This window comes from Hydra vulgaris, chromosome 07, assembly GCF_038396675.1.
Source record: "Hydra vulgaris chromosome 07, alternate assembly HydraT2T_AEP".
Taxonomy (NCBI): domain Eukaryota; kingdom Metazoa; phylum Cnidaria; class Hydrozoa; order Anthoathecata; family Hydridae; genus Hydra; species Hydra vulgaris.
The window spans coordinates 29,908,710-29,931,429 of NC_088926.1; the positions used below are offsets into that span (position 1 = coordinate 29,908,710).

Genomic DNA, 22,720 nt, shown 5'->3' on the forward strand with positions numbered 1-22,720 from the left:
TCTGTTGTTAAAAATGATTAATAGGTAGTTTCATTACTAAAACTCGCTGCTTTTGTTTCTTAATATAAATACTTTAGTATAATTTCTTCAAGCAGAAATATAAATTAGTGACTTTTATATGAAATAGCACAGTGAATATTATTATTATTAGTGCGCATAGTTATACCTACTGTGCGATATTAGTTACAATTCTGTATTCTGTAAAATACACTATTTCGTAGTTTTTTAGTAGTTTCCAGACTTTTCTTAACCAAGTGTCTTCTTAAAGAAGTCTTGACCTTTTATGGTTCGAGTTAAAATTGTTTAAGTTGGCATTAGGTAGATAATGTTTAGTAGCTTGAAATGATAGGTAATATAAAATCTTTTTTAATTTTATTAAGTAATTAGTTTATTGTAATCTTTTTTTATATTGTACTTTTAAATTTAAAGCTTCGTGTTATAGATGTTAATGTTGAAAATATAAGTTACTATAATTCTTAGATGGGGCCTACCGTTAAAAGATATTTATGGGTAGTTTCATGCTTTCACATGCTTTTAATAATTGGGGTAAAAGCCAAGACAACATTTTGTTATAAATAAAATTTATCTATAGTATTGTTAAAACCTTTGCTCTTTGCAAAAAAATGTTTCTGGCTTTTCAATAAATGTATAATAATTTCTCTTGCATGAATGAATTGTGGTTTAGGATATAAATGTGTTATTATATGTTTGTTTTTCTATATTTAATATAGCATTAATCATTTTCATACATTTTCATTTAAGTTTAATTGTTTATAATTTATTAAGATTTAGATTATTAGAAAATTCGTGTTGACAGAGTTGTTATTAATCATAATCGAGTTGTTGTACCAAGGAAATTGTAGAGATTTATTTATAAAATGTACTATATATGAAGGGCTCAGTGGAAAAAGTACTTAAGTGTATTTTGAGAGTTTTGAGAAAAAGTAGGTCAAAGTTTTTAAATTGAAGCTGAAATACCTTTTATTCATTTTACTTAACTGTAACATTTTTTTTTATATCCAGCACACACTGCTACATATCTAAACCAAGTTTTATACTTGTTTTGTAAAAAAATAATGGTTTTGTGATAAATAAGATGTTTTGCACTTAGGTACTTTTTGCCCTAAACTTTTATTTTCAACTTAATTTTTAAATTTACCAGCAATGTTTTGCACCAATAAATGTTTTTGTCAATCTATAATAGTTCCCTTCTCACACCCTGTTTATTTATAATTCAAGCAGCTGTTAATATGATGTTTAATTAATAGGTAGATAACATTGCTGTTGCCAGTGTTAAGTTCATCAGTGATCATCTGCCTATTAGTGTAGGTTACATAAGATGGAACAATCTACTGATACTTGTTATAGTTGCTATTTGAATAATACCTACTGGAAAATCATTTTATTAAAAGACTGCCTTTAAGGTAAACATCTAATGGCAAATAGTAATATTCTTTAACAATAAATACACTTTTTTGACAAGATTCTGTTTATGATTATGTCAAAATGTTTATTTCCATTCAAATTTATAACAAAAAAGTATAAACACAAAGTGAATTTACACTATTGGTCAACAAAAATAGGAAAACAAATGTGATGTGATAATTATTTACAATCTTGATGGTAACACTATTTACCATAATAATTATCTATACAATTTTAAATTAAATTAATGCCCTATTCAAAATCATCAGCTTGCTCATCCTCTTCTAGAGACATTTCTATAGGTTTGAGGGAAGTGTAAAAAGTTACACTCTCTGGAAGATGGACATGCGACAAAAGTGACATAATGTCATTAAATTTTGCTTTTTTTATTGGAAGAAAACCGTTGAATGCCAAAGGGCAATCTTTAATTGCCAATTTTAAAGTGCTCAGTGATTTTCCCCTTTTTAATAAATTTAAAGTGGAAGTGAGGGAGCCAGTAATTGAGCTTCTGCCTACAGGGTTCTTCAGCCTTTCAAATAAAATCCCTCTGAGACTGGCAATACCCTCTGGCGCTTTAATTACTTTATCCAGGCTAGATTTAAAATCTTTAACCCTTACAACAGGTCTACTGTCCATTTCCAAATTGTCAGTAAATGGATGTTCGACATACACAATTTTCAATGAACTATTAATGCTTGATTTGGCAATAAGACTTACCAGGTTAGAAGGCTTATGAAACTTATCTGTTTTTAATTTTTTTTTTTTTCAATCCTGCCAAAGTGTCTGTCACATGGCATTCTGCTGTGACCAGGAATAGGGTACTTAATAACAACTTCACTGAGTTTAGTATTGCATAAATTTTGCAAAAAAGCAACAATGTATCGGTTCTTGTTTTGTGAAAAACAATTATCTGTGAAAATGACCAGTTTCCTTATCGACTCTGGCAATTCATCTATATAGTGTTCCAGACATGAAAGAACCTCATTGGCTCCTTTGTGAGCAAAGTTTTCGGCATAAATGTACATCGAAGCATTTCCAGAGCAAACATCATGAATGCCAAGGTTTTGCACAGCCAGCTGTTTTTTGTAGTATTCCTGACCAATTCCAGTAACAGGCAGAAGCAGGTTCTTTTGAAAATCCATAGCTATGACTTGAGTATCATCAATAGAAAGAGCAAGATGCTTGTCCTCTCTTATCTGCTCGTAGAAGGCATCCCCTTTTCTTTTGTGAACTTCATGTTCAGTTCTCAGTTTTAACACCAAATCATTATTTATGTTGACAGTGGCAGATTTAATATCAGCATTAAATTTTTCACATGTGTCACACACATCTGTGCGTGGAAACCCAACACTAATATTAAATTCATAGTTGAAAATATCTCTGTAGATCCATTCTTTGGCGATAGTTTTCATGACTGGGTGTTGTTGCAAAAACAACCTAAGCCTCTCAGAAATGTCAAGGTCAGAGGTTAGGTAGATCCTTTTTCTATTGTCTGCTCGAGAATAGTGGCTTTCTCTTGCAGGAAATGAAGAAATATGTTGACGGATTGCTTGGCGAATCTCATCATTAAGTTTTTTGTGATGGCCATGCTTTCCTCTTAAGTCTTGTAGGGGTTCTTCAAAGTCAAGGACTTTTATTTTCAGGCGTGATTCCTTAATACCGTGCAGAGCACAAAAAGCATTTTTGCACACAGGTATAGGAGAGCCAGTTTCTTTTATTGTGTAGCTGTAGCTGCTACGGAATGTTTTGGGGACTGCCTGACTCTGTTTTCGCCTAATAGTGTTTTCTTCTTTTACAGAAATGCAACCCCTTAAATAAATGTTTTGTTTCTCATGTTCGGCAATCTCATTAAATACTTTTAAAATATTACTCTTTTCTCCATCGTTAAACTTCTCTAGGCATTTGCACCTGCAGTCCACATAGTGCTGGCTCCTTTAATCAACATCCTTTCCCACGTGGTTTTTGTGCGCATCGCCTGCAAATATAAAGTTTTCATTTTACATTAGGCTACAACATAAAATGAGTGAGGTGAAGAGGGCGTAATACTAATAGTATAGATAGGCTAATACTAAATCTAGTAACTAGATCTATAAACTATAAATTTAAAAAAAATCAAATTAAGATAGGGCCTACTATTTAAAAATAGAACTGAAAACTGTTTAATTCAAAAGAAATAAATAACTAAGGCTAATATACGTATTATTTAAAACAGACGAGATCTAGATTTTACATAATATTAATAATAAAGTCCTCAAATCGCCGAAATTCTGCAGTGATAACAGTAGTGTGTAAAGTCTGTACAGCATGGAAGCCGAAATTATAGATTCATGCCTCATGGCATGATTTAATGTAAAGTGATTATTTTTTTTAAATATAAGTTAGTATATATAGCTATCTTTAATTTCATTATTTTGATTACTCAATAAACAACATACCTGAAGCTTTGGCACGCTTTATTGCAGTCTTTGACCATTTATTTGATGTAGATTTTCTTTTTTTCCCAGTTTTGTTTTCACTTTTCTCAACTACGGTGTCAGCCTTTGTTGTTGAAAGTAATAGGAAGGGTGTGACTCTTTCGTGCATTCTTATTGGCTGGCAGTTATTTTGTGATTGGTTGGTAACAGTTAAGAACTTTTTTCCCTAAAGATCAGCACTTAAGAACTTTTTCTTCAAAATTTTACCAAAACAGCTGATGTACAGTATAGTATGTACAGTATAGTATATAATATGTACAGTAGCTGATGTATAGTATTCGATTTAAGCTACTTCGGTACTTTTTCCATGGCCCAAATTTAAATGGATGGTTTAGGGGAGGTAATCAAATAATATACCGGTCTTTACTCATTTTTGAAAAAATGTAACTTAAGTACTTTTTCCACTGAGCCCTTCATATGTTAAAAAGAAAGTTTTGGATTACATATGTTTTCACTAATAAATAGTTCAATATATATATATATATATATATATATATATATATATATATATATCCTTGGAGTTGCAGCAGCATCATAGTGTGTTGGAGGGGGGGGGAGGATTTACAAACCCACGTTAATAACCTGTTTTGTACATAACGCATTTATAAGTTTTATTATGCGTTTTGCTCAATGTTTTCTCCCAACACATGAACTATGACGCTGTCTGCGACTCCAAGGATATATGTATGTATATATATGAATGTATGTATATATATATATATATATATATATATATCTATATATATATATATATATATATATATATATATATTTATATATATATATATACATATATATGTGTATATATATATATATATATATATATATATATATATATATAATATATATATATATATATATATATATATATATATATATATATATATATATGTATATATATATATATATATATATATATATATATATATATATATATATATATATATATATATATATATATATATATGTATATGTATATATTTTATTAGAAACACTTAACTGTTTCTAATAAAAAAGGTATTTGTTTGTTTCTAAATTTGTTTTATTAAAAACAAAATAAATTTTAACTTTTTTTGCAACCATATTAGTCTTTGCTAACATGGTTGCAGGTTTTTCTCAACTTTAATTAAATAAACTTAAGAAAAAGTAATACAGGTGTATTACTTTTGATGATGGCAAATTAATTTTATTTTGCATTTATTTGGTTTCTTTATTTTATAATTTTTCGAATAAGATTTTTTTAGTTATTTATTAAGTTTTTTTATTTTATTGTTAACGTTAGAGTAAATTTAGAGTAAAGAAATAATTAGTGTTGCTTTGATAAATATGTTTAATGATAATGATGACATTGAAATAGATGATAGGCTAGATGCAATTATGTATTTACAAGACAATGTAAGTGCTATAAGGCGTGTTAAAAATAATCGTAGACCAAATGAAAGAAATTAGGCGAGATGAAATTAATCATTTACAAAATAAAAGAAATAGGCTTGATCGAGATAATGATTTTCGTAGCCAAAATGAAAGAATTAGGCTCGATTGAGATAATTTTAATCGTCGCCAAAATGAAAAAATAGGCTAAATCGAGGTGAAATTAATCATCGCCTAAATGAAAGAAGATCTGTTGGACAATAACGAATGTATTCTATAGCAAGAAGTAATGCTATTCCAGATTATAATTATTTAGGAGAAATAATCAAATTTGTCAACACTGTGGTGCTGAGAAATTTCCAGATGAAACACATTTTCTATGTTGCCATAATGGTAAGGTAGCTTTACTTCCACTTTCACCATTTACACAAGTTTTACAGGATTTATTTACAGGGAATTATGTAGATCGTAATGCTAATGTTAATTTTTTAAAACATATTCGAAACTATAATACCTGTCTTTCTTTCGCTTCTTTTAAAGCAACTCTAGTTCAACCAATAAATCATGGACCTCCATGTTTTAAAATATATGTGGCCAAATTTATCATTGTGTAGGTAATCTTAGGCCAAATCAAGATATTCACCAATATATTCTCAACTATCTATATATATATATGATCCACTTGCAGCAGTAAATTTTAGAATGCAACAACGTGGTAACTAACCCTGATGGTAATGATCTTTGTTTACGTGATTTAATGTTTCAATTGCAAACTATAATTACTGAGCAAAGTCCATTTGTTCTTGCATTTAAAAATATGGTTGAAGTAGAAGATGAAGAAATTTGTCAAGCGGCTATAGAAGGCTTATAGCGGCTTATAGAAAGAAACTATTTTAGCAATATGCTGTACATGCATATGTAAAAGTTAAAGGCAAGCGTCTTGCTTTTATCAGAAAATATCAAAATAAACTGAGAAGCAAGCATCATCTTACGTAGGAAGTCATAGAGCTTTAAAAGAAAATTTTGAAGATGCTATGGCAATTATTAAAAAGTATGGTAAACCAGATCATTTTATTTCTTTTACTTGCATCCCAAAATGGCGTGAAATAACAGAAAATTTATATCCAGGTCAGAATGCAAATGATAGACCTGATTTGGTCACTCGAGTATTTAAACTCAAGTTAAATAACCTCCTCAATGATATATTCAAACATGGTGTATTAGGCAAAGTTGTAACGCATGTTCAGGTTATTGAGTTTCAAAAGCTTGGTTTGCCGCATGCCCACATTTTACTTCATTTAGCCAATGATGGTAAACTTGAAACAGCACAGGATATCAATTATATAATATGTGCAGATATTCCAGATCTGGTTGTTAATCGTGAACTTTATGATATTATTAAAACTTGCATGATTCACGGCCCATGTGGGATACTGAATCCTAATTCTCCCTGCATTAAAGATGGAGTGTGAAGCAGAAATTATCCTAAAGAATTTAATGCCAACGCAATAGCTATTCACAATGGTTATCCACAATTTAGGCGTCGTGCTGATGGGTTGATTATCAATATCAAAAGCAAAAATGTAGATAACTGTTGGGTGGTACCTTACAATCCTTTGTTATCTAAGAAATATCAGGCCCACATTAATGTTGAAGCTTGCATGTCTGTAAAGGCTGTTAAATATTTGTACAAATACATATGCAAAGGGCATGATTGTGCGAATGTTTTGATAAATGAACAGGTTAAACACAATAAAGTAAATACTTTTTTAGATTGTCGTTATGTTAATGCACCTGAGGCACTGTGGCGAATATTTAAGTATCCTATAAGTCATATGTCACACACTACTATCCGTCTTAAAGTTCATCTTTCTGAGAATCAGATTGTGTATTTTAGAGAAGGAGAAGAACAAGTGGCTTTAGATCGTGCTGCCCAACGCGATACACACCTTACGGCATGGTTTAAATTAAATTCTGAAAATAAAGGAACGCATTGCTATTCATATGTAGACATTCCATACCACTTTGTATTTAATGATAAACATTGTAAATGGAAGGTTAGACAAAGAGGTGGAAATAAGGTGATAGTAAGAATATATAAAGCTAGTCCAACAGGAGAATTAATTTTTCTTCGCTTGTTACTTTTGCAGGCAAAAGGAGCAACATCTTGGGTGGATGTGCATACTGTTAATGGAATAGTTCTTGAAACCTTTCGTGAAGCATGTGTTTTAAAAGGTTTGTTGCTAGATGACACTGAATGGCAGAATACTCTTGCTGAGGCAGTTTTAACGCGAATGCCTACGCAAATTAGACAGCTGTTTTCAGTTATTTTAACCTTTCGTGAACCTGACGACCCTTTGCATCTTTGGAATACATACAAAGCTTTTATGATGGAGGAATTCATTTATCGCCAAATTCCATTTATATTAGCTGAACAAGCTACTCTTCGTCAAATCGAAAAGATTTCTAATCAAATTGGTAAAACGCAATTTGATTATAAATTGCCTGTTGTTGATGAATTCATAGATTTTAATCTAGAAAATTTAAATGATAATGTTAAGCAATCAATTGACGAAGCTATTAAAATGAGAACGCTTCTTAATGTCAATCAATTAAATGTTAGTAATGCTGTCCTTGCTGCATTGAACAAGCAACCAAGTGAAGAAAATCAACATTCCAGATTGTTTTTCATGGATGGACCAGCTGGTAGTGGAAAAACGTTTATGTATAACTATTTGGTTGCTGAAACCATTAGTTGGGGTTTTAATTCTGCTACAGCTGCATGGACTGGCATAGCAGCAACTCTTCTTACAAATGGATCTACATTGCATGGTTTATTTAAACTTCCTGTCCCAATATTGGATAACAGCACATGTAATGTAACCCCTAACTCTATACATGGAGATTTTTTAAAACAAGTTAATTGTTTTTGCTTGATGAAACATCCATGATACCTAAACATGCCTTAAATGCAATTGATAGATTGTTAAAAGATGTTTGCAACAACAACTTTCCGTTGAGGGGAAAAGTCATTCTTTTTGGTGGTGACTTCAGGCAAATACTGCCTGTTGTGAAAAGAGGACAACCAGCTGAAATTGTAGAATCATTTATAAAATGTTCCTTACAGTGACGATGGGTGCAGAAATTTACATTAACTGAAAATATGAGAGTATATGATGGGGAAAGTGAATTTTCGCAATGGCTATTAAAACTTGGTAGTTGAACAATGCCTGAAAATGAAGAGGGTCCTTTTAAAGGATGCATAGAAATACCCTATCAGTGCATTATTAGAGAAAATATCTCTATTGTTGATAAGATTTTTGGAGATGCTGAGCAAAATGTTTATCCTAAACGTGTCATTTTAACACCCACTAATGTGGATTCATTATCAATTAATGAAGAAGTGCTTGAATGTCTACCGGGTGAAGTCAAAATTTATTTAAGTGCTGATCAAATTAAGATTGATGACATTAATGAAAGAAATAACTTTCCTGTTGAGTTTTTGAACAGCTTAACTCCTTCAGGCATGCCTCCTCATTGTTTAAAATTGAAAATTGGTTGTGTAATTATGCTACTTAGAAATTTAGATCTCAAAGCTCGGCTATGCAATGGCACTCAAATGAAAGTTTGTGCTCTTCAATATAATTATATTGATGCAGAGGTTTTGACAGGTGTTTCCGGTGGTAAACGGGTATTTGTTCCTCGAATTCAGTTGGCTCCATCAGATTCTAACTTACTTCTTGTTCTGAAACGTCGTCAGTTTCCTGTCAGATTGGCATATTCAATGACAATTAATAAAAGTCAAGGTCAAACATTTGACTGAGTTGGTGTATATCTAAAAAAACCGTGTTTATCTCATGGGCAACTATATATTGCATGTTCGAGAACTAGAGCATTTAATAGTTTGTTTTTCAAAATTGATAAACATACCATTTTTCACCGACCATATCTTAATATGGTCGGTGAAAAATGTTACACAAATAATGCTATATTTTCTAATGTTCTTAATTTATAGTCTAGGTTTTTTCACATTTCTAAATGTTCATATCTTGCAAGCACGAGCTGTATAATGTATGTAATGACTTTTAGTTATTAATTATACTTTAATATATCAATTGTATTTTTTATTTATCATTTGTCCTTTTTTTTGTTTAAACATTTGTTCCAAAATTCCATATGAAATTCCAAATGTTGCATTAACAAAATATCATAAATTTTGAATTATTTAATAAATGGTTTTCAAAAATGTTTTATTTACAAATATAGGGTAAAACCACCAATTCCTGGCCACTTAATTTTCATCTGCGTTGTATATTACCACGAATGGCTCAGGTTCATGAAAAATTATTTCTAAACTCTTAAAAAACTTCTTGAGGTACAACTTATGACAAGTTTGGTAATTTTTGTTGATAAATTAACTAGATTTAGCACAAATACAACAAGGCGTAAAAAACACCATTTCATGGCCGGAGATCCAAAACATGGCCAATACGAACTTATTCCTGGCCATCACGTTTTACGAAGTAAAAGTATTGACAATATTTTTAAATTTAAATAAAAAAGAAAACAAATTTATTGTCTCGAGTTTAATTAAGTAAGTTCTACATAAATTTTTACTCTCGCAAATTTAATTCTTTTTTTAATAGCTAAACAAACAATGGATTTTGAAACGCTTCGCAACACTTTAATGTTTTTAAATTAGCAGATGTCTTAAAAAAACAAATATTAACTTGATATATTTATGTGATTACTACTTATGTTTCAGCATGAAAATAATAAAATAGAATAAATAATGTAGATAATAAAAAATCGATTCAACTTTAAAATTAAAACTTAAATTTTTATTCTACCTACATTTATATTATAACTAGATCTTATTCATGGCCAAGAATAGGTTGACATGTGGCCATGATTAGGTCATTATTTATGGGTAACAAAAACTAAAAAAGTGACAACTTAAACACAGCCAAACGAAGTAATTTTTATTTCAAATCAAAGTAAAATGTTTTTATTACTAGAATAAACCATTGCAATTGAGTTAAATTTTATTATTGTTATTAAACAAGATAAATCAGCGAGACGTTTTTTCGCATTTTTGTTTTCACTTTCGGAATATTTTCCACAATATAAACAAAGTTAGTAAAATTTTAAATCTCAAATAAATAACGTAGCGTTGATCTTATGTAAAGGACTGAGGTTCCAAACTTAAAAGTTAGATTAAATTTTCATTTTCAAAATTTTGGAAAGCCACCAACTCAATATTTAAGACAATAAAGTTCATTGAAAAGTGGCCAGGAATTGGTACTGGCCAGGTATAGGTGGTTTTACCCTACTTGAATTTTAAATGATTATTGTTTTAATATTAAACATTTAATTTTTTTTATAAAAAAATATAAAAAATGTAACCAGTTTTTGTTATTTTGCCTACTGTTATAACTGTTTTTAAAAAGTTGCTAGTGTTATAATTCATAGCCAAATGTGTAGAGCTAGGTCGTAAAACTAGCCAAGCAAGTATGTGTAGTGCTAGGCTGTTAAACTAGCCAAGCAAGTGTCTTGCAGTTGCAGTGTGTGTAGAGCTAGACCGTTAAACTAGCCAAGCAAGTGACTTGCAGTGTGTGTAGAGCTAGACTGTTATGCTAGCCGCCTATTCTTTATAACTAAAAATCTATTTAAAAAGAAAAAAAAAAGTAGCGATCAGCAAAATTGCAAACTTTGCCAGCCAAGACCATTAATTAGCAGAGATGTGAGACAGCATTTAGTGCCAAAAGGTGTTTGGATCGTTTATAAGTTACGTAACGCAAACTTATACAATAAAATAAAAAAGTTCAAAAGTTTTACCTCGCAGGGTTTTAATATTTAGATAAATTAGCGCATTAAGTTTAATGAAAATTGACGCGTAAAAGAGCTAAATAACTCCAACTTCTGTTTTTAGATATACTTTGCGTTGCGTAATTTATGGACGATATATACGATATTTAATTTCTGTTGTCTAACCTTTTATAGCTATACATATATATATATATATAAAACACATGCCTGTTAATATTTTGTGTAATTTCATCCTACAAATATCTTAAGCTATTTGCTATTGCTTTGCGTAATTGTTGTGATGTTATTGTTGTAATCTTTTGTGTTGATAGACAGCTTGGCTTACCTTCCCGTGGTGTCTATCGTTAAAAATGATTACAGGTAGTTTCTCTAAATGCTTTTAATTATTCAATAAAAGCCAATATAGCATTTGATATTACTATAGTACAATTGTTTGTATCTCATTATTTTTATCTTTAGTGTTATTAATATTTTAGCTCTTTGAATGAGATTAAACGAGTTGGCTTTTCATTAAAGATAAAAATATTATTGGTTTCAAAAATGAACACCAAAGCCAAAGTGCTTACAAAATTAAGTAGTTTTTAAAAATCTTTCTATTTTGTTCTTTTTTTAATTTATTATTATTTTTTTTTTTTTTAATTTTACTTTTTACTTATTTTTCTATAACTTCCTACTAGCATGGAATCACGTAGCTTTTTTAATGTTTAATCATCTTCCCTACCGATAATAATTGTTTACGGTATTTTTTTTTTTTAAATTACTAAATAAGACTTTGATGATCTATGCATGTAATTCAAGACATATTTTAACAAAACAATTTTGTGATTTGCGCATTTAATGTTCAAATGTTGCGGAATAAACGGTTAACTGTATCTTTAATGAAGCTTACAGTTTTGTTTAACTAAGAAGCCAAGAAAAATAAAAGTAAGCACAACTAAAAATGTATTAATAAATTTATATTTCATTAGAGAAAACAAATAAAAAATAAATTATTAATAATTTATTTACTAAAAACCCGTATTACGGGTTGCCTACTGCTAGTTTTTTATTAAAAGCAGAATGTCATGGTAATTCACCCACTTTAGCTAATCTAGCAAACTGTGGAATAAGTAAAAAGGAAAAAATATTGGACTTTGTAGAGGACTCAATTAATGAAACTCAAACTTTAAACTAGCAATCGGAACTCAATAAGGAGTGAGTATGTTTCCCTTTCGATTTGCCATTGAATAAAAAAAGTAATCCAGGACTTTGAGAAATTTTTTCAGCTGAGGATATACAATTTTGGATAGAGAACGGTCCGTTAAAATGTCAAAATACAGATTATGACTTTAAATCCTCTAAAACGATGTATCAAGATCGCGATCGATATTGCTCAAAAAACTTGCTAATGGGGAAAAAAGTAAATGGTGAAACGTTTAATAGAGAATGTTTCATATATTCCCCAGCATTAGGTTGTGTATTCTGTTTTGTCTGCAAGCTTTTTGAACCCTCAAAATGTGCTTTAGCTTCAACAGGATATAGAGATTGGAAAAATTCAGGGGCATCAATTCAGGGGCATGAACACTCATCAGACCACAGAAAAGTTTCATTAGCATACTTAATACATAAGAAAAACATAAGAAAAAATAACAAGGTTTACATACATAAGAAAAAATAACAATGTTTTTTTAAATGATCAACTTCTTAACGAAATTCGCAATAAAAAAAAACAACTGGAGAGAGGTTGTAAGAAAAGTTATACCTTTAATCTTCACATTGATCGAAAGAAACTTAGCTTTTAGAGATTCAAATGAAAAATTTGGGTCTGAGAGCAACGGGAATTTTATTGGTCTGCTTGAGTTGATCCTTTATTGAGTTTGATCCTTTATTGGTCAAACACATAAAAAAATTATGGTGACAGTGATTATGGAAAAATAAACTACCTCTCAAAGAATACATGTAATGAACTAACTGTATTGATGGCAAGAAAAGTTTTGCAATCAATCAGCGACGATGTTTTAAAATCTAAGTATTATAGATTACCAATAGATTCAACACCTGATGCGAGTCACAAAGATCAACTATGTGTGATCTTGAGGTACATTGATCAAATTTCTAGTGAGCCTATTGAAAGATTTGTCATCTTCATTCACATCGATATTCACACAAGGGAAAATTTTGCAAATGTAAACGTGGACTTTTTTAACGTAAAATTGAACTTGGAAATCAGCAACTGCAGAAGCCAGTCTTATGATAACTCAAGCAGTATGACTGGAAAATATAAAGGAATGAAAACTAGAATTTTGGAGTTCAATAAGCTCGCAAAATTCTTACCATGTTCAGGTCATTCTCTTAACTTGGCAGGAGAGGCTGCTGTAGATTGCTGCATCGAGGCAATCAATTTTTTTGGTTTTGTTCAAGAACTGTACAATTTTTTTTCTGCTTCTACAAAGTTGTGGCGTGTTTTGGAACAGTTTGCAAGTAGTTCATTGAAATCACTATCGAATACTCGGTGGAGCACACATGCTGACTCGGTCAAAACCATTCACCAGAACTACAATAAATTAATGAAAGGATTGACCAAAATCAATGAGTGTGAAAGTTTTGAAAGTTAAAAAAACAGCTGCAGCTGGAAATTTACTATCGAAAATGGAAACTTTTGAATTTGCTTTACAAACAATAAAATGTGATCAAATTTTGCAACGAATGAATGCTGTTTCCAAATCATTGCAAAGTGCAACTATTACTCTAGATACATGAGCTGAACTTTATTCATCTCTTGGAGATTATCTTCTTGGATTAACTAACACATTTGATTTAATAGAACAAGATGCAAAACTACTGTTACCAGAAATAGATTATTTACAAAAGAGACACCGTAGTAGTAAAGCGCTACTAGGTGAAAACTGATCAGAAGAACCTTAATTAAGTCCACGTGAAGAGTTTAAGACAAACATTTTTTTAAAAACTATCAAAAATCTTACTACAAATTTAAAAGAAATAGCTCAATGCTATCAGGAACTGAATGTAAAATTTGTATTTTTAATAGACACGAGATTCAACAAAGATAAGCTGAAGACATGCGTTATTCGTCTGGTAGAAGACTACACGGAAGATATTGATGATAATTTATATGCAGAAATTGAACATCTACATCTGTATTTGAAAGAACATTTTAATGCTCAAGTTCCTGAATTGTCCCATTTGTTTTTATACAAACTTATAAAGGAAAAACAAATGGAGGCTACATTTCTAAATACTGAAATCATTCTTAGGGTTTTCAAATGTTTCATGATATCCAAATGCTCTGGAGAAAGGTCATTTTCAAAATTAAAATTAACAAAAAATGATTTGCAATCAACTATGTCACAAAAAATGTTAAACAAATTTGCATTATTATCAAGTAACGCAGATAAAATGAAGTCAACTATTATAGACTCATTGATTAAAGATTTTGTTAATGAAAAAGATTATGTAGATTTAAAAAAATTATTTTTAAAATATATTAAAAAAATATATATACTTAAAAAATTGAAATAAAACTAAGATTATATTTTTATAAACTAACATATTACTTCTAAATATATGGGGCCGCAGGCTTTTTTTTGGCCTAGGGCCCCTAAAACTGTAAATCCGGCTCTGCCAGTAACATTACTATTGCTTAAGCTGAATAATAAAAAAATGTATAAAAATCATACAAATTGTGATCTTTTTTAATATAAGAATTATTTAAGTAAGTGATCAACAAATTACTGGCTGTAATTTGTTGATCACTTTTGTGTCAACAAATAACAGTCAGTTTTCCATGTTAAATACATAAATGATATATCTAATATAAAATAAATCCAATATAAAATAAATTAAAAAGTAAAAACTTACTCAAATCAGGACCAGTTATACTGTGTGAAGTGACTAAAAAACACTTCAGTTCTTTCCGATTGCACTAAAAAATAGCTTTCAGCTCTTTCCAATGGGACTAAAAAATAGAACAAAACTTGCTTAGCTAAGTTGCCTAGTTCTTAAGAATCTGAAAACAAATAAGTAATAAACCAAGAACAAACAAACATTTATTTATTAAAACTACTATGTTTAAACAAATTAAATTGAACAAAGAACAACATCAATTCTCCTTAACGGCTAAAAAAAAACTTTCAGCTCAAATTTGCTTGCAGACCTTGCTTGTAAAACCGTGTGAATAAGAAATACATTTGGAAAAGCCTATAAACAACTTAAAAATGACATATGTAACATTGAAGTTTAGACGTCAACTGGACTAACTATTAGTAGATGTGTTTAAAAAATTCATACAAATTTACAATACTTTGTTCTTCTATATCGCATAAATCCATCATATGATAAATATGAAATAAAAAAATGTAACGAATTAGTAAACACAAAGAAAAAGACATCATATATGAATCGAAAATCAATGCATTGATAGATTATTGCCAATAGCAATAAGGGCATAGAAGTAGTTGTTTAAGGAAGTGCTAAAAATAATACCATATAAGCTATACCTACATTTATAGACTCAGTCATTCTGAAACAAAAAATGCATACATATAAATTATTATATAATAACACATATATATATATATATATATATATATATATATATATATATATATATATATATATATATATATATACATATATATATATATATATATATATATGCATATATATATATATATATATATATATATATATATATATATATATATATATATATATATATGTATATATATATATATATATATATATATATATATATATATATATATATATTAGTAGAAAATCACTTAACAAAAGTTTTTTTTCGTTTTACACTGTGTTTCATCAACAAAGATTCATCAGAAAATCTGATGAATCTTTGTTGATGAAACACAGTGTAAAATAAAAAAAAACTTTTGTTAAGTGATTTTCTACTAATATATAATCGCTCTGTTCTTTTAAGAACATTGATCACTCTTGTGAAGAATACATCTTAAAGTTGTTTAAATACATATGTATATATATATATATATATATATATATATATATATATATATATATATATATATATATATATATATATATATATATACAGAAAATATATATATATATATATATATACAGAAAATATATATATATATATATATATATATATATATATATATATATATACAGAAAATATATATATATATATATATATATATATATATATATATACAGAAAATATATATATATATATATATATATATATATATATATATATATATATATATATATATATATACAGAAAATATATATATATATATATATATATATATATATATATATATATATATATATATATAATCAATCAAATCAAATCAATATATTTTCGCTTTAATAATAACTGCATATATTTACAATCGTGCGGGACATTTACAAACAGTTATAAACTGATTTAATTTAATTTAATTTAAAAACTTTATTTTTTGTTGATGGTTACAATAGTTTTAACAAGAATAAACTAATTAAAATCAACACATTTAACAATATAGACAATACACACTCACATTAAAATAGTTAAAAACAATAAATAATAAATAAATTAAAAAAAAAATAATAATAATAAATTGACTATATATATGTCCACATATATATATAGACAATTTCGATTAATCTTTAAAAAGGTATTTAAAAACAAAAAACAAACTACAATTTACAAAATTATAATATAATTTACAAATAACTTTTAAATTATTCAAATTCAAATTCAAATTACAACCGTTTCATTACAGAAAAATGAGTAAATATTGTATTATAATTTCAGGATAAATGAAAATAGTAATTAAAAACGACAGATTTTACAAGAACAAATTTTACAATTTTTGCATACCTTTTTGCATGCATTTAATGACGTGTAAAGACCTATGATGGTATAAATTATAGCATAATAATAATGATAATAATAATAAGTAATAATAATAACAATAATAGTAATAAATAGTAATAATAATATTAAATCCAGTAATATAAAAAAGTATAATCTATATATATATATTTTACTATATACAGATATATATTTACTATATATTTATCTATATATATAATAGTGATAACCATTAATAATAATGCAAAATAAAAAGTATAAAAATCATAATAATATCAATAACAAAAACTATAACAGGTAAAAAGAGGGAAAGAAAATGGAAAGAAGTTTAACGACTTGGAAAGAAAAGTCAAAAAAGGAGAAGTCGTAGGAGAGTTTTGTTATGTACCAGAATTTTTTAAGCATAGTATTTTATAAGGAAATAGAAATATTGAATATGCAATAAAGTATAATAAAAATAATTAAAAAAAAAAAATTGTTATAAAGAATTAAGCAGGGCGATTGCATAGAAAATAGTTTATTGTTTATTTATTACATGTTACATGGTTTAGTAACAATGCCACAAATTTTAGAGCCATATAAACTTTACAGGATGAAGAAAATGAGGGTATTTGGTTGTGACTAAATGAACATTTATATATTTTTATGCTTTGTTTTTATTGGGTTTTATATTTTTATTTTTTGGGTTTTATATTTTTATTTTATTTTTATGAGTTTTATATTTTTATTTCTATTTTTTGGTTTTATATTTTTATTTTTATTTTTTATTTTTATTTATGAGTTTTATACTTTTAGTATATTAAAAATTTAGTTATAGAGAATAGCTTGGGGTGATTGCATAACTGATAGTTCATTGATTATTTTTATTGAGGATAAACTTTTTTACATGGGTTATGAAGGCATTTCTATTTGTCATTTTGGAGAAAATGTTTTTAGTTTCAACAGGAAGAGAGTTCCAACTGTGAATTGATTGATACTTGATTGACTTTATACCATACTTATGTGTTTGTTTAAAAGGCATAGAGAAAATACATTAAGAAACAGACCTAAGTTTATAACTATGAATATCATTTGTGAATTTAAAGTAGCTTGTGAAACAGCTGGGCGTATTATTGTGGACAATGTCCCATACAAGAACACAGTTTGATAAGTAAATAAGTTCGTCAAGCTTTAAAATTTTAGAAAGATTATATAGTATGTCAGAACTAAAACTGTTAGGTTAAAAGTGAATTATTCTTAAAGATTTATTCTGGAGATTTATAAGGTTTATTTTATAAATGGATAAACTTTGTCCCCATATCTGACAGCCATAGCGTAGATGGGAGTTAAAAATAGCATGTCAAATATTCACAAGGGTTTTGTAGTTCACAAAATGACTTATTTTGGTAAGCATTCCATTTGCTCGACTTAGTTTGTTTGATATGGATTTAATTTGTTGAATGAACAAAAGATTTTCATCTAATATTATGCCCAGATTTTATATTTTATCTACAATATTTAGTTTTTGACCACTAATTCTAAAATTAAGTTTTTTGGTAATATTTTTGCCTTGAGGTTTAAATAGAAGTTATTCAGTTTTTTTGACATTCAAAGATATTTTGTTTGATCGCAACCATTGAACCAGTGATGTCAGGTCATAATTTAGGTACTTATTTAGCTTTTTTAAAGACTTATCTACAATCAGAAGGTTAGTGTCATCAGCAAAATGGTACACCTTTGAGTATTTAATACAAGTGGGTAAATCATTTATGTAGTTAAGGAAAAGAAGGGGACCCAGAGTTGAACCCTGAGGAACACCTATAGATGTAAACTTAGTAGTGGATGAGATATTACCAATAGTAACACTTTGTGGACGATGATTTAGATATGACTTAAACCAGTTCAGAGCAATTCCCCTTACACCATAATGATACAGCTTTGATAATAGAATTTTATGGTTGACAGTATCAAAAGCTTTTTGCAGATCAACAAATACTCCACCATCAAATTGTTTTTGATCCAAAGCCTCGCGTATGGTTTCAGTTATATCTATGAGTGCTTGGTTAGTAGAGTGCTTCTTTCGGAATCCAAATTGCAGACTATATAAGCTATCTGATAGATTTAAAAAACTAAGTAGCCTGTTATACATAAGCTTTGCAATTAGTTTATCTACATTTGAGAGTAAGGATATAGGCCGATAGTTAAAAAGATCTTGTTTACAGCTGCTTTTAAAAGTTGAAACAACTTCTGCAACTTTAAATAAGTCAGGGAATATCCCTGATTGAAAAGATTGATTTACTATTATACTTAAGGGGAAGCTCAATTCTTGAGATGCTAAGGTCATTATTTTTGAAGGAATGCTATTGGGTCCGGTGCTTTTTTTTGGATTCAAGAGAGAGATATAGACATTTACTTCTTGAGAAGTAACTGGAGATATAAAAAAAGTATCAGGATATTGGTTTTTTAGATAGTGGCTGAAGTGAAATCTAGGAGGTTTAATTTCTTTAGCAAAATTATCTGCAATTGAAGAGAAGTAACCATTAAATGTGTTTGCTATTGTTTTCTTGTTTGTTATAGTTTTATTATTAATATTTAAACTATCTATATTATTGTTGTTCTTTGATTTAATATAAATTATACTCCTTATTTCATCCCAGGTGTTTTTAAGGTTATTTAGATTTTCATTAAAGTAGGTTGAACAATATGTTTTTTTTGAGTATCGCAGTAGGTTACTAATTTAATTTCTATAATATTCGAATTTTTGAAAGTATTTTAATTCTCATTTTTACATTTTATAAACTTCTTGTGCAACTTATTTTTAATTTGTATTGAAGTAATGATTCCATTAGTAATCCATGGCTTTGATAAAGATTCATTAGCTTTTTGGTAGATATTTTGAAAGGGGCATGATTATCAAGTAATCTTTAAAGTGCATCAAAAAACTTAGAAGTAGAGTGATTAGCACAATAGTTCCCTTATTGGTTTATTGAAAGCCAATCAGTTTCTTTAAGGTCTTTAAAAAAACTTTTTTCATCAAAATTTTTAAAACATCTTCGATATAGTTTGGGATGAGACTGTTTTAAGTTCTTGCATGGAAAGGATATGAACTGAATAAGTTGGTCAGCAAGGCATACTGTTAGGTTGCCTGATTAAGTATTTTGGGTGTGAAAGTTTACAAATATAATATCTATAAGTGTCTTTGATTTTGGAATAATTCTGGTTGGTTGAGTAATTAAATGGGAAGAGAGAGAAAGAGCACATAAGATTTAGAAAGTTAGAAACATCATTGCAGGAGTCATATTTTAAAATATTAATTTTGAAGTTTCCTAAAAGTACTATGTTTTTATTCTCTAGTGATAACTTGTCGAGTAGGATTTGTATATAAGTGATATTGAACTCACTAGTGCTCATACATGGGTGGCGAAAAATGCAACCTAAAATAATATTTTTTTCTAATGGCAGTAAAATTTCAATAAAGGTTGATTCTAGTTCTTTTTTTTCCTTAATTTTGAGGTCTGATCTCAAGTTATAATTTAATTCAGATTTTATACATATATAATAGTTCCTCCTTTATTAAAATGAGAATCAGTACGTTCAAAGCCATTTAAAGTGATATCAGTTATAAGTGTTTTGTTGTGATTTAAGCGAGTTTCAGATAAAGCAATGATACTGGGTTTATTATTCGTAAGGAAACGCAGAAGTTTTAGATCATCAAGGTAATATTCCAAGGATGATATATTAACATGTAAATAGGTTTTTGAATCATTACTAATAGCTTTGTTATACTCCGTTGTATCATAGTATTTACAATTAATATTATCATTGTCAATTTTATTTTGACAAAGATTATTAAGGTTAGATGAAGTGTAATAAAATAAATTATGAGTAAAAGTATTTGCACCATTTATAGTGACCTTAAAATCCTTATCTGTCAGAGAAGAGTATGGTAGAGTGTTTTCCAAGCATTTAAAACAGTACCAATAGCCAGTTTCAGTCATTTAAGAGTTGTAGAATTTTTTATCAACATTATTACACCTAATGTGAATCCACTTATTGCAAGAATCGCACTGTATAGCTTTTTTGATTATATGTTTCGATCTTATAACAAACACCACAAGGAGACTTAACAACCTTATTATTCACTTCAGCATTTAGGATAATGAAGATGAGAAAAGGGTATTTGGTTGAACTAAACTTATATTTGTATATTTATTAGGTTTTTATTTTTATTTTTAATTTATGAGTTTTATATTTTTATTCTTATTTTAAGAGTTTTATATTTTTATTTCTATTTTCTAACTTTTATATTTTTATTTTATTATTTTTATTGTATTTTTGGTTTCAAATTTTAGTCTATATATTATATTTTGTATACTAGTGAACACTATGCATTACTGTATGTGAGTATTTCGATGAAAAGTAAGAATGTAACAAAATTTAAAAGTAAAGAATGTATTTCTTTTGAAGTTTATAAATGCTAGTAGAGATAATGTATTAAATATTTGTAGTCTAAAATATAGTTACTTATAAGAATCAGATAATAATGTATAATATGATAGATATATTATAAATACTATATAAGTATTATGATACTGTATAAATAATCTTTATATTTAAATAATAAGTATAAATAATCTTAAGATAATAGAGTATATAGTATTGGCATAAATATAAGTATATAAGTTTTAAATATAAATAAGATTTATAATATAACTACACTGCTTTAGTATAAATATAAGTTATAAAATAAGATAAATATAAGTAATAAAATAAGGTATATATGACAAGATAAAACTATTTGTGTGTATGTATATATACACATATAAATATGTACATATATACATACACACATATATATATATATATATATATATATATATATACATACATACATATACATGTATATATATACATCTATACATAAATATGCACATATATATATATAGACATAAAACATACATGCAATACAAAATATATACATATAATATAGACAATTTATATACTATGGAGTAATATATAAATAAAATTAAGGGTATTTAAGCAGAACTAACAAAAGTTATTAATGAACAACAACAAAAAACTAAAACCGGAGTAACTTTCAACGAACGGCAGCTTTGACTGATTGAAGGAAATTATTAGTCGCCACAAGATTAACTCTTTATTGAATATGACTTTAGAAAGGGGAGTACCACTATAATGAGTTTGTTGCGAAACGGTTGAACAAGGAAACAAAATTTCTGAAAAAAGTAAACAAACAAAGCAATACTGCTTTACTTCAAAGTAATGCTTTACGAAAAATTGCAGAACAGTGCAGAACAGCCAGTTATTTGATTATAAATGTTTTGTTAAAACCAAGTCAAAATATTGCACCAAAATATATATATATATATATATATATATATATATATATATATATATATATATAAATATATATATATATATATATATATATATATATATATATGCACACGTAAACATACTACTTTATACGCACATCTACATTTTAGCTGTATTTTAACACTTATTAATAGTTAAAATAGAGCTAAAATGTCTAATACATAATAAAATCATCATAAAGTTATATTAAAAATTCTAACAAATGTCAAAATTTATATCTGAATGTGTAACTAATGAATAAAAGTAAAATATTTGTACTTATCAGCAAAATGGTTATATTAAAAGGTGAAGAAAAGTTTGAGTTTAAAAGTTTAATTAAAAGGTATAAAAGCGTTTGAAAGTAAAAAATTTATAAATTGCTTCATATTATACTAACGCGACTAAACATTTACATAAAATATAATTT

The 22,720-nt window shown here is 27.8% G+C and overlaps 3 protein-coding genes across 3 annotated transcripts; all 3 read left to right on the forward strand.

Annotated features, from left to right (window-relative positions):
• Window positions 1–6,304: 6,304 nt before the first annotated feature.
• LOC136082681 (uncharacterized) lies at window positions 6,305–6,742 on the forward strand. The gene has a single exon (XM_065802099.1). The coding sequence runs from the start codon at window positions 6,305–6,307 to the stop codon at window positions 6,740–6,742; it is 438 nt and encodes a 145-aa protein (XP_065658171.1).
• A 189-nt stretch (window positions 6,743–6,931) lies between these two features.
• Window positions 6,932–8,221, forward strand: LOC136082682 (uncharacterized). Its single transcript, XM_065802100.1, has one exon. The coding sequence runs from the start codon at window positions 6,932–6,934 to the stop codon at window positions 8,219–8,221; it is 1,290 nt and encodes a 429-aa protein (XP_065658172.1).
• Window positions 8,222–8,496: 275 nt separating this feature from the next.
• On the forward strand, window positions 8,497–9,093 carry LOC136082683 (ATP-dependent DNA helicase pif1-like). The gene has a single exon (XM_065802101.1). It carries the CDS (start codon window positions 8,497–8,499, stop codon window positions 9,091–9,093), a length of 597 nt encoding a protein of 198 aa, XP_065658173.1.
• Window positions 9,094–22,720: the final 13,627 nt, after the last annotated feature.

Excerpts from the sequence above, each read along its gene's own strand:
- LOC136082681 (XM_065802099.1), top strand. The coding sequence starts at position 6,305 with ATGGCAATTATTAAAAAGTATGGTAAACCAGATCATTTTATTTCTTTT.
- LOC136082683 (XM_065802101.1), top strand. The coding sequence starts at position 8,497 with ATGCCTGAAAATGAAGAGGGTCCTTTTAAAGGATGCATAGAAATACCC.
- LOC136082682 (XM_065802100.1), top strand. The coding sequence starts at position 6,932 with ATGTCTGTAAAGGCTGTTAAATATTTGTACAAATACATATGCAAAGGG.